Source organism: Oncorhynchus nerka, linkage group LG20 (genome assembly GCF_034236695.1).
Source record: "Oncorhynchus nerka isolate Pitt River linkage group LG20, Oner_Uvic_2.0, whole genome shotgun sequence".
NCBI classification, from domain to species: domain Eukaryota; kingdom Metazoa; phylum Chordata; class Actinopteri; order Salmoniformes; family Salmonidae; genus Oncorhynchus; species Oncorhynchus nerka.
In genome coordinates, this window is record NC_088415.1 from 53,473,135 (window position 1) to 53,488,611 (window position 15,477).

At 45.7% G+C, this 15,477-nt stretch overlaps 1 protein-coding gene across 4 annotated transcripts; it reads left to right on the forward strand.

Annotated features, from left to right (window-relative positions):
• Positions 1–860: 860 nt before the first annotated feature.
• LOC115102759 (ETS-related transcription factor Elf-1-like) lies at positions 861–12,606 on the forward strand. Of its 4 annotated transcripts, none has more exons than XM_029623028.2 (8): positions 861–961; positions 2,188–2,712; positions 3,318–3,438; positions 8,706–8,816; positions 9,104–9,256; positions 9,461–9,529; positions 9,950–10,142; positions 10,258–12,606. In XM_029623028.2, the coding sequence occupies exons 2-8, from the start codon at positions 2,641–2,643 to the stop codon at positions 10,865–10,867; spliced, it is 1,329 nt and encodes a 442-aa protein (XP_029478888.2). In that variant the 5' UTR covers positions 861–961; positions 2,188–2,640; the 3' UTR covers positions 10,868–12,606. The 4 variants fall into 4 exon arrangements, with proteins under 4 accessions (XP_029478888.2, XP_029478890.2, XP_029478889.2 ...); XM_029623029.2 differs by lacking the exon at positions 861–961 and adding an exon at positions 1,870–2,038; XM_029623030.2 differs by lacking the exon at positions 8,706–8,816.
• The last annotated feature ends 2,871 nt before the right edge of the window (positions 12,607–15,477 follow it).

A 15,477-nucleotide genomic window follows, 5' to 3' on the forward strand; every position in this document is an offset into this window, starting at 1 on the left:
TGTGTATGTGTGTATGTGGGGGGACAAGTGCAGGAGCCATTTAACAATATTGGGACATACAGAGAGAAACAGAAAACATGGAGAAATGTTACCGGTAACCCAACATTCTAAACCAGCATAATACAAGACGGCAGTCTGGCAGACGTACAACGGAACATTGGTCTCCGTGGTGACAGCTTTTCCTGCGTTATAATAGGCCTCCTCCGCTCCCTCCCTTTCTCTCAGGAGGAAGTGGAGCCCACAGAAAGGGTTGTGCTTCCTGTGCGATAACAGCCTCAGTTGCATCTTGCTCTCTTAGCCGTCGTGCACATACACGCACACGCTGTCAGCTTAAAACAGGAAACCCACATTGGGCAGTGTGGAGGAGGGGGTTGAACAGTCTTGACTACCAACAGACTACCAACAGACTACCAACAGGCTTTCCTCTCCATTGTGACCAGTGCTGCCACAAGTATCAAGTATCACATTATACCCTATGCTATGCAAGCAACAACACATATCGCAACAATATCTGCTGAACACAAGCTAAACAGAACAGCAAATGGAGACATTTTCTGTTTGGCATTCCCAGAAGTCTCCTGTGAAAACATATTGGCATTCAAAATGCATAGGCATATGACTACAGCATGCATGTCTGCCCTGCGAGCAGCTCTTTGTCTCTCTAGGGAAGTCTCCTCTCTCTCTCTCTCTTTCTCCTAAAGGGTTAAGGGTAGAGTGGGAGGAGATCAGGTAAACGCAGGTGTGTAGCATAACAACTGTCGTCATGGTGCCTGTCACCGAGCTGCAACCTGACACCTGAGAGAGAGAGAGAGAGAGAGAGAGAGAGAGAGAGAGAAAGAGGGACAGAGGGAGGGAGAAAGAGAGAAGGAGGGAGCAAGGGGACATGGTAGACCAGCAACAGCAGAAACAGGATTTTCTGGTGCTAACAGCAGTCAGTAACTGCCTGAAGAGAAGAGGACAGGTGAGTAAACGAGTGGAGAAAATGAGTGGGTGACTGAGTGAGTGAACAAATAGGGAGGTGAGTGAGTGGAGGAGAGTGAGAAAGAAACCAGAGGCATACAGGAATGTGTGTGTGATCCTATCTAACTGACATCATGGACAATGCCTGGCGTGAATGCAGAGAGGACAGGCCAGGGCAGGGTTATAAGGTTGGGGGTTGTGTCTTTCAGACACAGTGATGATGGTTGTATAAGCACATTTCTGTGGAACAACAGACCAAGTATATGTAACCTAATGATGTAGGATGAAGATGTCAATTTGTCAGATGTAGGTTTGTCAAACTTGTTTGTTGTTTAACAACTAATCCCATATGTGTGAAGATGTGGAAGAAATCCTAACGAGATTAAACACACGTCAAATACACAATCAATCATTATCTAGCCCCTTTTGTGATTCCCCCACCCTTCTCTCTGTAGTAATCTAACCCTGTGTGTCTGTCTGTTAGTTCTGTGCTTATCTCTCATAGCAGCTATTCCAAACACATTCCTAGCATACCGAACCAGAGGAAAAACACTATATCTTGAAATGAGGAGTTTCCTTTCACAGACACACGACACAGACACACCCTAACGCAGATGCCCATTGTGTGACCTGAGCATTAGGACCTCTGAGCAGACACAGCTGCTCGTTTTTGCCTCCCCTACCTCCCTTCCACACATACAGTACACTCATATAACACACACTCATGACTCACTCCGGAAGCTTCTTTCCTGTTGCTGGTTTGGCTTCTTTGGAAGGGGAGATAAGAAAGCAGCGTGTGCAAGAGAGAGAAGAGAGAGAGAGAGAGAGAGAGAGAAAGAGAGAGAGAAGAGAGAGAGACAGAGACAGAGACAGAGACAGAGAGAGAGAATAAGACAGAACAGAATAAAGAACGTGATAAGAGGAAGGTATATAAATAGTTGCTGGTTGTAAGAGGTCTTGGCTCAGCTTGGCAGACATTGTTTTTGCCCTGGGTCTTCCTAACAGACTGTTGTTCTACCAGCAGAGTTTAGAGAGCCCTGATCATGTGATCCTGTTCATTGTCTGCACTTTGCTCAAGGTGTGTGTTTGATCCGAAAGAGTGTGGCACATGTAGAGTACATGTAGAGTTATCATGCCCTGAAGAACCTTCTCTAATGTTATTTATATATTTTTCTATTTCCGTCCCCCCCATACCCCCACCCCTCTGTCTCTGTTCCCTTTTCGCAGGTTACGACCACAGGACCGTTGGCGGCCTACACTTCCTCATCGAGAATAGAAACTGTGAAGAAGAGAAAACAAGTAACTATGCTCTTGTTCAGCATTTCATCTACGGACCGTCTACTGAGGAGGCCTGCAGGATTTTATCTCGACAATTTTGCCAAATAGCAAAGCCAAGCCAACACTCACTCTTCTGAGGGGTCTAGCCACTGCGCTGGAGTGAGCAACTGGTTAGCTAGCCAGCTATTTCATTTCGCCAGTTTAGTTACTGTGCTGGAGGAAGCTTTGTATACAACTTACTCTGCTCTGGAACTTATGAAACACAGAACCTGTGATTTGACACTTTTAACTCATATCCGGTGCTCTGGGACCTAAAAACGTAGAGGGTGTGAAACTGTTTGGACGTCTAACGTGGAATGCTAGGATGAAGACATCGTAGAGCTGCCATCAGAGTCTCCTGGGATGTCTGCCATGCTGCAGCAGACGGAACTCATCTTTGAGTATGCCAGCGACCGTGTGAATAACGGACTACAGGTGGGAGTGACCGTGTGTGTGTGTGTGTGTGTGTGTGTGTGTGTGTGTGTGTGTGTGTGTGTGTGTGTGTGTGTGTGTGTGTGTGTGTGTGTGTGTGTGTGTGTGTGTGTGTGTGTGTGTGTGTACGCCAACAGATAAAGCATCAACGCCTCCTCTGGAATCGCGTGTCAGTGTAGAACCACTATTGAACGCAGTGGTAGAGTCGAGACATACAGTAGCCAGGCATGACACCATGATGACATCAGCCGTAGTTTTTGAAGCATCCCACGCCAATGTCCATTAGAAACACACTGAGCTATTTCAAAAAAACAACAGCGAAAGTAGTCTGCTCACTTACATTTCTCTATCACCATACCATCTCGTCTCATTTCACTGTATGTCTGTGTACTACAACCTCTGCCTAGAGGCTGGAACCTTAAGGCACAGATGTTAGTACACTTTCCCTTGAACTGAGTTTCTGGTAGTCGTACCCAATACCCTTGAATTGATTTACAATATCAAACACTTTGAAAATATCGGAATTTATATGCCCCTAAAGCGTTGGATAGAATGAATTAGAACTGAATTAAAGGGAATGACAGATCATTTGTCCCTCTGTGTTGCAGCTGGACGAGCACTTGGCCTCTCCTGCGGTGATAGTGGAGCAGGTCCCACACTCCCACCTGCTCTCCTACTCAGGCCTGGCCTGTGAGCAGACACACACAGACGACCACCTGCTAACAACAGGTAACAACACATGCACACACTTGCCCTGGTCTCATGAAGGGAAATGGAAGGGCTGGGATTGAGCTGCTGGGCTTTCTTGGCATCATCAACAGCACCTGCAGAGACAGAAACAGGCACAGAGGACTTAACATCATTTTGTAGTACTTTAGGAGGCCTATGTTCAGGTAAGATGTTGGCGGTTAGTGTTTAGGGTAAGGGGTCTGGCGTTTTTTAGGATGTGGGTTTAGGCTCCACGGCTTCATTCAGCTCCTGAGAGAAACTGTCAGTGTAAAACAGGAGGGTAATATCCACATAAGTACCAGTGCTGGGCAAAACTAAATAGCTGATGAAGACATCGTACAGTCAGTACATTCAGTGTGATGTATGGAAGGTGTTTTTTATTTTATTTAACCAGGTAGGCTAGTTGAGAACAGGTTCTCATTTGCAACTGCGACCTGGCCAAGACAAAGCATAGCAGTGTGAACAGACAACACAGAGTTACACATGGAGTAAACAATTAACAAGTCAATAACACAGTAGAAAAAAAGGGGAGTCTATATACATTGTGTGCAAAAGGCATGAGGAGGTAGGCGAATAATTAAATCAAATCAAATCAAATGTATTTATATTGCCCTTCGTACATCAGCTGATATCTCAAAGTGCTGTACAGAAACCAAGCCTAAAACCCCAAACAGCAAGCAATGCAGGTGTAAAAGCAGATTAAAAAACAATTTTGCAGATTAACACTGGAGTGATAAATGATCAGATGGTCATGTACAGGTAGAGATATTGGTGTGCAAAAGAGCAGAAAAGTAAATAAATAAAAACAGTATGGGGATGAGGTAGGTAAAAATGGGTGGGCTATTTACCGATAGACTATGTACAGCTGCAGCGATCGGTTAGCTGCTCAGATAGCAGATGTTTGAAGTTGGTGAGGGAGATAAAAGTCTCCAACTTCAGCGATTTTTGCAATTCTTTCCAGTCACAGGCAGCAGAGAACTGGAACGAAAGGCGGCCAAATGAGGTGTTGGCTTTAGGGATGATCAGTGAGATAAACCTGCTGGAGCGCGTGCTACGGATGGATGTTTCCATCGTGACCAGTGAACTGAGATAAGGCAGAGCTTTACCTAGCATGGACTTGTAGATGACCTGGAGCCAGTGGGTCTGGCGACGAATATGTAGCGAGGGCCAGCCGACTAGAGCATACAAGTCGCAGTGGTGGGTGGTATAAGGTACTTTAGTGACAAAACGGATGGCACTGTGATAAACTGCATCCAGTTTGCTGAGTAGAGAGTTGGAAGCAATTTTGTAGATGACATCGCCGAAGTCGAGGATCGGTAGGATAGTCAGTTTTACGAGGGTAAGTTTGGCGGCGTGAGTGAAGGAGGCTTTGTTGCGGAATAGAAAGCCGACTCTTGACTTGATTTTCGATTGGAGATGTTTGATATGAGTCTGGAAGGAGAGTTTACAGTCTAGCCAGACACCTAGGTACTTATAGATGTCCACATATTCAAGGTCGGAACCATCCAGGGTGGTGATGCTGGTCAGGCGTGCGGGTGCAGGCAGCGAACGGTTGAAAAGCATGCATTTGGTTTTACTAGCGTTTAAGAGCAGTTGGAGGCCACGGAAGGAGTGTTGTATGGCATTGAAGCTCGTTTGGAGGTTAGATAGCACAGTGTCCAAGGACGGGCCGGGAAGTATATAGAATGGTGTCGTCTGCGTAGAGGTGGATCAGGGAATCGCCCGCAGCAAGAGCAACATCATTGATATATACAGAGAAAAGAGTCGGCCCGAGAACTGAACCCTGTGGCACCCCCATAGAGACTGCCAGAGGACCGGACAGCATGCCCTCCGATTTGACACACTGAACTCTGTCTGCAAAGTAATTGGTGAACCAGGCAAGGCAGTCATCCGAAAAACCGAGGCTACTGAGTCTGCCGATAAGAATATGGTGATTGACAGAGTCGAAAGCCTTGGCAAGGTCGATGAAGACGGCTGCACAGTACTGTCTTTTATCGATGGCGGTTATGATATCGTTTAGTACCTTGAGCGTGGCTGAGGTGCACCCATGACCGGCTCGGAAACCAGATTGCACAGCGGAGAAGGTACGGTGGGATTCGAGATGGTCAGTGACCTGTTTGTTGACTTGGCTTTCGAAGACCTTAGATAGGCAGGGCAGGATGGATATAAGTCTGTAACAGTTTGGGTCCAGGGTGTCTCCCCCTTTGAAGAGGGGGATGACTGCGGCAGCTTTCCAATCCTTGGGGATCTCAGACGATATGAAAGAGAGGTTGAACAGGCTGGTAATAGGGGTTGCGACAATGGCGGCGGATAGTTTCAGAAATAGAGGGTCCAGATTGTCAAGCCCAGCTGATTTGTATGGGCCCAGGTTTTGCAGCTCTTTCAGAACATCTGCTATCTGGATTTGGGTAAGGGAGAACCTGGACAGGCTTGGGCGAGTAGCTGCGGGGGGGGGGGGGCGGAGCTGTTGGCCGAGGTTGGAGTAGCCAGGCGGAAGGCATGGCCAGCCATTGAGAAATGCTTGTTGAAGTTTTCGATAATCATGGGTTTATCGGTGGTGACCGTGTTACCTAGCCTCAGTGCAGTGGGCAGCTGGGAGGAGGTGCTCTTGTTCTCCATGGACTTCACAGTGTCCCAGAACTTTTTGGAGTTGGAGCTACAGGATGCAAACTTCTGCCTGAAGAATCTGGCCTTTGCTGACTGCGTGTATTGGTTCCTGACTTCCCTGAACAGTTGCATATCACGGGGACTATTCGATGCTATTGCAGTCCGCCACAGGACGTTTTTGTGCTGGTCGAGGGCAGGCAGGTCTGGAGTGAACCAAGGGCTATATCTGTTCTTAGTTCTGCATTTTTTGAACGGAGCATGCTTATCTAAAATGGTGAGGAAGTTACTTTTAAAGAATGACCAGGCATCCACAACTGACGTGATGAGGTCAATGTCCTTCCAGGATACCCGGGCCAGGTCGATTAGAAAGGCCTGCTCACAGAAGTGTTTTAGGGAGCGTTTGACAGTGATGAGTCGCTCTGGATAAGAGCTAAATGACTTAAATGTAAATGTTAAATGTAAATGAGGGGTGGTAGTTTGACTGCGGCTCCATAGCGGATACAGGCAATGAGGCAGTGATCGCTGAGATCCTGGTTGAAGACAGCGGAGGTGTATTTGGAGGGCCAGTTGGTCAGGATGACGTCTATGAGGGTGCCCTTGTTTACAGATTTAGGGTTGTACCTGGTGGGTTCCTTGATGATTTGTGTGAGATTGAGGGCATCTAGCTTAGATTGTAGGACTGCCGCATATCCCAGTTTAGGTCACCTAACAGAACAAACTCTGAAGCTAGATGGGGGGCGATCAATTCACAAATGGTGTCCAGGGCACAGCTGGGAGCTGAGGGGGGTCGGTAGCAGGCGGCAACAGTGAGAGACTTATTTCTGGAGAGAGTAATTTTCAAAATTAGTAGTTCGAACTGTTTGGGTATGGACCTGGAAAGTATGACATTACTTTGCAGGCTATCTCTGCAGTAGACTGCAACTCCTCCCCCTTTGGCAGTTCTATCTTGACGGAAAATGTTATAGTTGGGTATGGAAATCTCAGAATTTTTGGTGGCCTTCCTGAGCCAGGATTCAGACACGGCAAGGACATCAGGGTTAGCAGAGTGTGCTAAAGCAGTGAGTTAGCCAGTTAGCTAGCTAGCTATGGTAGATAGTTTAGCTACCACACTACAAAGAGATCCCTATGAAGCTAGTTGCTGTGTTTGTGGCACATGTATCACTACTGAAATTTAACAACAGAGCAGTTTCAAATCAATATAGTTTAACCTAACTTAAAACCTAACTTAGGCTAATGTGATTAACATGAGGTTGTAAGTAACAAGAACATTTCCCAGGATATAGACATATCTGATATGGGCAGAAAGCTTAAATTCTTGGTAATTATTGCACTGTCCAATTTACAGTAGCTATTTGATTTGATTTATTACAGTGAAAGAATACCATGCTATTGTTTGAGGAGAGTGCACAGTTATGAACTTGAAAACCAGTTAGGCACATTTGGGCAGTCTTGATGCAACATGTTGAACAGATATACAATGGTTCATTGGATGAGTCTTAAACTTTGCACATACACTGTTGCCTTCTAGTGGCCAAAATCTAAAGTATGGCCTTTCTCTTGCATTTCAAAGATGATGGTAAAAAAAACTGGAGAAAACAGTTTTTTTCTTTGTTATTATCTTTTACCAGATGTAATGTGTTATATTCTCCTAAATTCATTTCACATTTCCACAAACTTCAAAAGTGTTTATTTTCCAATGGTATCAAGAATATGCATATCCTTGCTTCAGGTTCTGAGCTACAGGCAGTTATATTTGGGTGTCATTTTAGTCGAAAATTGGAGAGCGTGAAAGGGTCCGATCCTTGTTTCTAACAAAGCTTAAAATAAATACTCTAGCTAGCTGTCTCTGCTCGTGTTGATGAGGGGACTGTAAACTGTCTGTGCACATGCGTACTATGGCCATCGCATTTGGCCCAATCAGAGAAGTTCTCAAATCCAGGAAGTGAAACAAAACACGTCTTCTTGTGGCTGCTGCAGTTTTGGTAAAGTTGATTATCATGTGGCTCTCTGCAGTGAAACAGTTCGTGGAAGTAATTATTGATTAAGCGAGGATCTTAGTCTATGCAAGTAAGTTTGTGGCAAATTGGTTTTGTAACTTTACTTGTCTACTCCTCTAACTGTCTAGCTAGTTAGCGAACCTAACTTTGAACTCATTTAGCAACTAACAACGTTAGCTTGTTATTTATTTTCTACTTTTAGATAGCTCACTGTCAATCGTTTACCGGTGGCATGTTGCAACCTTAGCATCATCTCTGTTAAAGCTACGATTTACCAGCTTGCGAATATACAGTTAGACTGTCGTTGTGGAAGAAAGATGGGCTTACTGACAGTGTAGTACACGGTTTCCAAAAACTCTGTACACAGTTTTGCCCTAGCACTACACAGCTGATTTAAATAATCAACTAATCATCCAGATTGGACCATTTTTATCCGCTGTGCAGTGTTGGGGCAGAAAAACAAGACGTGCAACCCTTTGGGTCCCGTGGACTGAGTTTGGGAAACGCAGATGAAGTAGTTAGCTAGCCGCCTTGTTTATTCCCGCTGTCCCATCACTAGGGGTTGGCCTACAGACAGAACCATTAGGACACCGTTTCTCTCGATATTGAGCTCGTCTCTCTCCATCCCTTCCCTTTACCCCCTCTCTCTCTCTCTCTATCCAGTGGAGGGCAGTGAGAGTGGAGATGAGGAAACCATGGAAACATTGGTGGCAGCTGAGACTCTCCTCAACATGGACTCCCCCGAATCCCTCTCTCTGGACCAACAGCACTACAGTGAGAGAGAGAGAGACACACACACACACACACACACACAGCTAGTCTTAGCTAGCAGCTCAGTGAGTAACTTGTCTTGACTCGGTCTTTGCGTGAACTTTCAGATGTCGCTGAACATTTAGCTTGTTGACTACCGTCACCATGTGTCTTGTCTAGGGCAAACAAACATCCATATTTCTGCACTGATTTGGAGCAGATGTTGACATCATGTAATCTAATGGTCTCCTTGTAGACCCATTCATTACGCTCTAAGCCCTAACAGTGTGTGTTTGTCTCCTCCCCTCTAGCCCAGCTGTACGTTCCCTCCCTGGGTGATGTCATCACATCGCCCGTTACCCACCAGTTGATGGTGTCAGTAGAGGACATTGTGGGAGCTCTGGGCCAGCCGCAGTGGGTCACGCTGCAGAGGGAGACTGTTGCCGAGCAACCGAAGAAGAGAGGTCAGACTGTAATTTGACTTATGTCATTATCTGGCCACGTCAAACTATAAATTGTAATCATAACCTTAGCACACATGTCTGCTCATCAGTTCTGACAATATTACTTATTTTGTGCTTTCTCACATTTCTTTTTATGGACTGCTGTAATTTACAATGTCAATTATGTCATTGTCACAGTAAAATAAAAACTCTTATGTGTTTCAGGTAAGAAATCCAAAAGGCCTGAATCTCCCACACCGGACATCACATTCAAGAGGGGAAAATACAGCAAAGGTACGCACACACACACATACACACACACACACACACATACACACACCCACATACATACATACATATACACACATACATACATACATATACACACACACATACATACATACACACACACATACATACACACACACACACATACATATACACACATACATACACAAACATACACATACATACACACACACACATACACATACATACACACACACACATACATATACATACACACACACACATACATATACATACATACACACACATACATATACATACATACACACACATACATGTACATACACACACACACATACATATACATACACACACACACATACATATACATACACACATACATATACATACATACACACACACACCAGAACACTCAATCTCACCTCTCATTTGCCTGTGTTTCAGGGAACACCCTGTATCTGTGGCAGTTCCTGATTGAGCTTCTTCAAGACCGACAGGCCTGCCCCCGCTACATCAAATGGACCAATCGGCATGCAGGGATCTTTAAGCTGGTCAACTCTAAGGCTGTGGCCCGACTCTGGGGCAAACACAAGAACAAACCAGACATGAACTATGAGACCATGGGCCGAGCTCTCAGGTACGCTGTAGTTAACTTACATATTATTATTATTATTCATTTCAACAAAACTTAACTTTCTATCTGTGGTCCTGCAGGTGTGTATCAAAGCTGACCTCTCTCTGTCTCTTAACAGGTACTACTACCAGCGTGGGATCCTGAACAAGGTGGAGGGCCAGAGGCTGGTGTACCAGTTTGCTTCCCTGCCCAAGGACATGGTCTTCATCAGTGGTGATGAAGACCAGGAGGACCAAGGCAATCATGAGGACGATGGAGACGTTCCAGATGACCCAGAGGAAAGTCCGCCCTCCAGCGACCAATCCCTGGACGATTTAGCGTCCTACGAGCATTCTTTCCCTCCTCTTCCCCCCTCCTCTAGACCAGGTTCCCAAAGGTCCAGACAGAGCAGCTGTAGTCCGGCAACAGCCCAGTGGCACCAACCCGGCCCAGAATCCGAGTCCCGATCCCCAGCCCAGCGCAGAACAGTTCTTCGACCACTGGGAGGCAGTCTGATCCAGCAGCAGCACCTGCCTATAGTCTCAGCTGAGATGCTGCGCACCCTGCAGAACGTTCAGTCTCTGCAGACCGGTCAGCACGGGTCGGTCTTCAGAACCGCTCAGCTGCTGGGGAGTATGTGTGAGAGACAGGCTGCTACTGCAGAACAGACCACCATAGATCAGTCAGATAGTGACTCTGCAGTTACAGCCCGTGACCTGCCCTGTCAAGCAGGGGAAGCTGGAGGTTAAGACAGAGGAGGACCCCGACTCAGGATTGACCAGGGAGTAGGATGCCCCGAGACATCTGATCAGTGTCGGTCGCTGTCATCTCCTCATAGTCAAGACAACTATAGGGGACAGTGATCGAAAAGGGAGACCTCTGAGAACGATGATGGACAGATGTGATGTAAATTTGATATATTTTACAGATGTGACAGATCTGTATAGTCTTTGTCTCTTACATTCCCTTATGCACCAGAGCCATTTTTCACAGAGAGTTAACCAAACTGTCTTCCATGTTGGCGCCAAGCACTCCATGACGATCACATTCTAATAGGCATTCTAAGTAGAGTGTCATTGTCTTTCAACTCTTGGTACCAACATGGTAGCCATTCGAATTCTCCACCAAAGACGATAGACGAGCACTGGAATCGACAGCCACTCCCGCGCTTCTCTCTCTGTTTGCACTTCAGCTTCACTGTATGCACGGGAGCTTGCACACTGCTTTTTCCCCCTCTCTATTTTCTTTCCTCTGCCATGATCAAAGCTTTGCGCGAATGTTAGCTCTTCACGAGCCATTTATTTGTCCCTGCTCTTACTCTCACCTACCAAAGTGCCTAAAATCCTCAATTCTGTTCCAGCTTTCACGAAAGACGGCCTTGGTCTGTAGCCCGCGAGCTACTGCATATTGCGCCTAAAACATTGTTTTATGTCTGTGACACTTGATAATCTTCAACACACACTTCACACTGTCACTCACAACAGTAGAAGACACACCATCGGTGCTTGTGGTAAACGTGTCGTAGCTGATCTGTTCTTGGGGAGGGTACATTCCATAGAGATTGTTGTGACGGTTAACTTTCCAGTAACGACTACAGGCTTTACGTTCACGTTTTCCGGAAATAATACAAATCTAAATCAAAAAGCATTTTCTGTGTAATTTTTTCAGCAGTACTGTTGGCTTTGAGATGAAGACGTATTAATGTTGACAGGGTGCCTGAACTTCTCTCCGGGTTTTTTTTTGGAGAGCGTGAAAGTACTTCTGCCGGAGTCGGTAATGTTCTATCAACACTGATCTAAAGTCAGTTTTGTGGTGTTCTCTGGTTATTATTTGGAGATGGTAAACTGATCCTAGATTTGCCCCTATGGGCAACTTCTACCCAGTGCCCTTCTGATACACAGTCCTGTTAGCGTTCCAGATCTGAATTCATGATATGCTGTAGTAGCGATGACTGTGCCTTCTTGGACCGTATATGCCTTGGTTTTTTGTTTGTGTGTGTATATTTGATGTTTTCCTGTCAGTTGTCTCAGGTTTGTATGCGTTTTTATTTCTGCACACAGTATACATGGTCCTAGTTCCCAAGTGTTCTAACTGGTCTGTAAAGAGGTAAGATGATGTTGCCCTTTTGGCCTAGACTGATCTATGGTTAGTTTTGCTGTTCCTACGAGGATCCTCTATCTAATGCCTTGCAAAGCCGTAAGACCTTGGCTCCTTATAAAAAGCTGTTTTTTTTTCTTATGCAATCTTTTCCTTTGATAATATTGCCTTGTGCTACTCTGCTTTAGCTGGAAGGCTTTGATATATTTGTTATATTGTGTGAAGAATCTTGGTTAAAATGTCATTGTGGAAATGCTGTACCAGGCTTTTATACTATCAATCAATTTATTGATGTTCATTCTGATGTTTTCATGCAATTTATTATACAGAAGTAGTAGATAAAAAAAGGAATTATTGTTTTCATGAAATAAAAGTTATAATTTGAAATGAATCCTGGTAGTTTTTTGGCAAACCTTAAATGTTCCTCACCCTCACAAAATCCCTGTGTCTGTGACGCCTACCGTTTGGTGAAACTGAGAAGACATTGTCCTTTTGCGTTTTGACGCAGTCTTTACCTGATGATCATGTTATCCAGCGAGAGCGTTTGTGCTGAACCCACTACGGTGTTTCCGATGCTCATGGTCATGTTGCTGCAGTTTGTTGGAGGGAGGTTCTGAGATGTGAGAAGTGTGCAGGATGACAAGGGACTGTGTAGTATCGGTGGAAAAAAACATTGTGTGGGTGCCCATGATGCTGGCGATCAGAAGTGCCCAGTGCGAGAGAGACCGGTTCAGGTTGCCAGGGTCAGAGTAGAACAGAAGGTGTCATGTGCTGAGGCAGAGAAGAGAGTAGAGGACGATGGGTCAGGTGTAAGTAGTAGGCCTATGCCAATATTATGAATTTGTGCTTCAGTAAGGTTGACTTGTTAGCATTCATTGCCATGGTTATAAACTGTACTGCAGAAATGGAATGTCAATTTAGATTTGAGTCATTTAGCAGACACACTTATCCCGAGTGACTTAGTTGGTGCACTCATGTTGAGAGAGCTAGGTGGGGACAATCACATATCATATGCACAGTAAGTACACTTTTCCTCCAAGTAGCTATCAGCAAAGTCAGAAAGGGGGGGGGATTATTTAAGATACTCTTTGAAGAGGTAGTGCTTTCGGGAAGCTGGACAGCGACTCTGCCATCCTATCTTCAGGGGGCAGCTGGGCAGCGACTCTGCCGTCCTCTCTTCAGGGGGAAGATGGACAGCGACTCTGCCGTCCTATCTTCAGGGGGAAGATGGACAGCGACTCTGCCGTCCTATCTTCAGGGGGAAGCTGGACAGCGACTGCCGTCCTATCTTCAGGGGGAAGCTGGGCAGCGACTCTGCCGTCCTATCTTCAGGGGGAAGCTGGGCAGCGACTCTGCCGTCCTATCTTCAGGGGGAAGCTGGGCAGCGACTCTGCCGTCCTATCTTCAGGGGGAAGCTGGTTCAACCACCACCACATTGGGGTGCCGGGACAGAAAATAGATGTGGTGGCAGTTGCAGAGAAGCACTTGGGTGTACGAGGTTTTACTGCAGAGTTACAAGGTGTGTTGAACAAAAGGGATCAGTTAGGGTCAAAATCAAATCAAATAGTTTTAGTCACATACACGTAAATTCAGTAAAAAAATAAATGTTCCTTTTTCAAGACCCTGTCTTTCAAAGATAATTTCACATATCTTCATTGTAAAGGGTTTAAACACTGTTTCCCATGCTTGTTCAATGAACCATAAACAATTATTGAAGATGCACCTGTGGAACGGTCGTTAAGACACTAACAACTTACAGAAAAGAAAGATGCCCAGGGTCCCTGCTCATCTGTGTGAATGTGCCTTAGGCATGCTGCAAGGAGGCATGAGGACTGCAAATGTGTCCAGGGCAATAAATTGCAATGTCAGTACTGTGAGATGCCTAAGACAACGCTACAGGGAGACAGGATGGACAGCTGATCATCCTCGCAGTGGCAGACCACGTGTAACAACACCTGCACAGGATCGGTACATCTGAACATCATACCTGTGGGACAAGTAGAGGATGGCATCAACAACTGCCCGAGTTACACCATGAATGCACAATCCCTCCATCAGTGCTCAGACAGTCTGCAATTGGCTGAGAGTGGCTGGGCTGAGGGCTTGTAGGCCTGTTGTAAGGCAGGTCCTCACCAGACATCACCGGCAACAAGGTCGCCTATGGGCACAAACCTACCGTCGCTGGACCAGACAAGACTGACAAAAAGTGCTCTTCACTGACAAGTCGCGGTTTTGTCTCACCAGGGGTGATGGTCAGATTTGCGTTTATCGTCGAAGGAATGAGCTTTACACAGGCCTGTACTCTGGAACGGGATCAATTTGGAGGTGGAGGGTCTGTCATGATCTGGGGCGGTGTGTCACAGCATCATCAGCCTGAGCTTGTTGTCATTGCAGGCATTCTCAACACTGTGCGTTACAGGGAAGACCTCCCTCATGTTGTACCCTTCCTGCAGGCTCATCAAGACATGACCAGCATGACAGTGCCACCAGCCACACTCCTTGTTCTGTGTGTGATTTCCTGCAAGACAGGAATGTCAGTGTTCTGCCATGGCCAGCGAAGAGCCCAGATCTCAATCCCATTGAGCATGTCTGGGACCTGTCGGATTGGAGGGTGAGGGCTAGGGCCATTCCCCCCAGAAATGTCCAGGAACTTGCAGGTGCCTTGGTGGAAGAGTGAGGTAACATCGCACAGCAAGAACTGGCAAATCAGGTGCAGTCCATGAGGAGGAGATGCACTGCAGTATTTAATGCAGCTGGTGGCCACACCAGATACTTACTGTTACTTTTGACCCCCCCTTTGTTCAGGGACACATTATTCCATTTCTGTTAGTCACATGTCTGTGGAACTTGTTCAGTTTATGTCTCAGTTGTTGAATCCTGTTATGTTCATACAAATATTTACATACGTTAAGTTTGCTGAAAATAAGCGCAGTTGACAGTGAGAGGACGTTTCTTTTTTGCTGAGTTTATTTAGAAGATGTTATTGCGGTTGAAGCGAAATGCTTGTTTTCCTAGCTCCAGCAGTGCAGCAGTATCTAATCATTCACAACAATACACAAATCTAAAAGTAAATGAATGGAATTAAGAAATATATAAATAGTGACATTGACTGAAATACAGTAGAATAGAATACAATATATACATATGAGATGAGTAAAGCAGTATGTAAACATTATTCAAGTGACTAGTGCTCCATTATTATAGTGGCCAGTGATTGTCTATGTACATAGGGCAGCAGCCTCTAATGTGCAGGGTTGAGTAG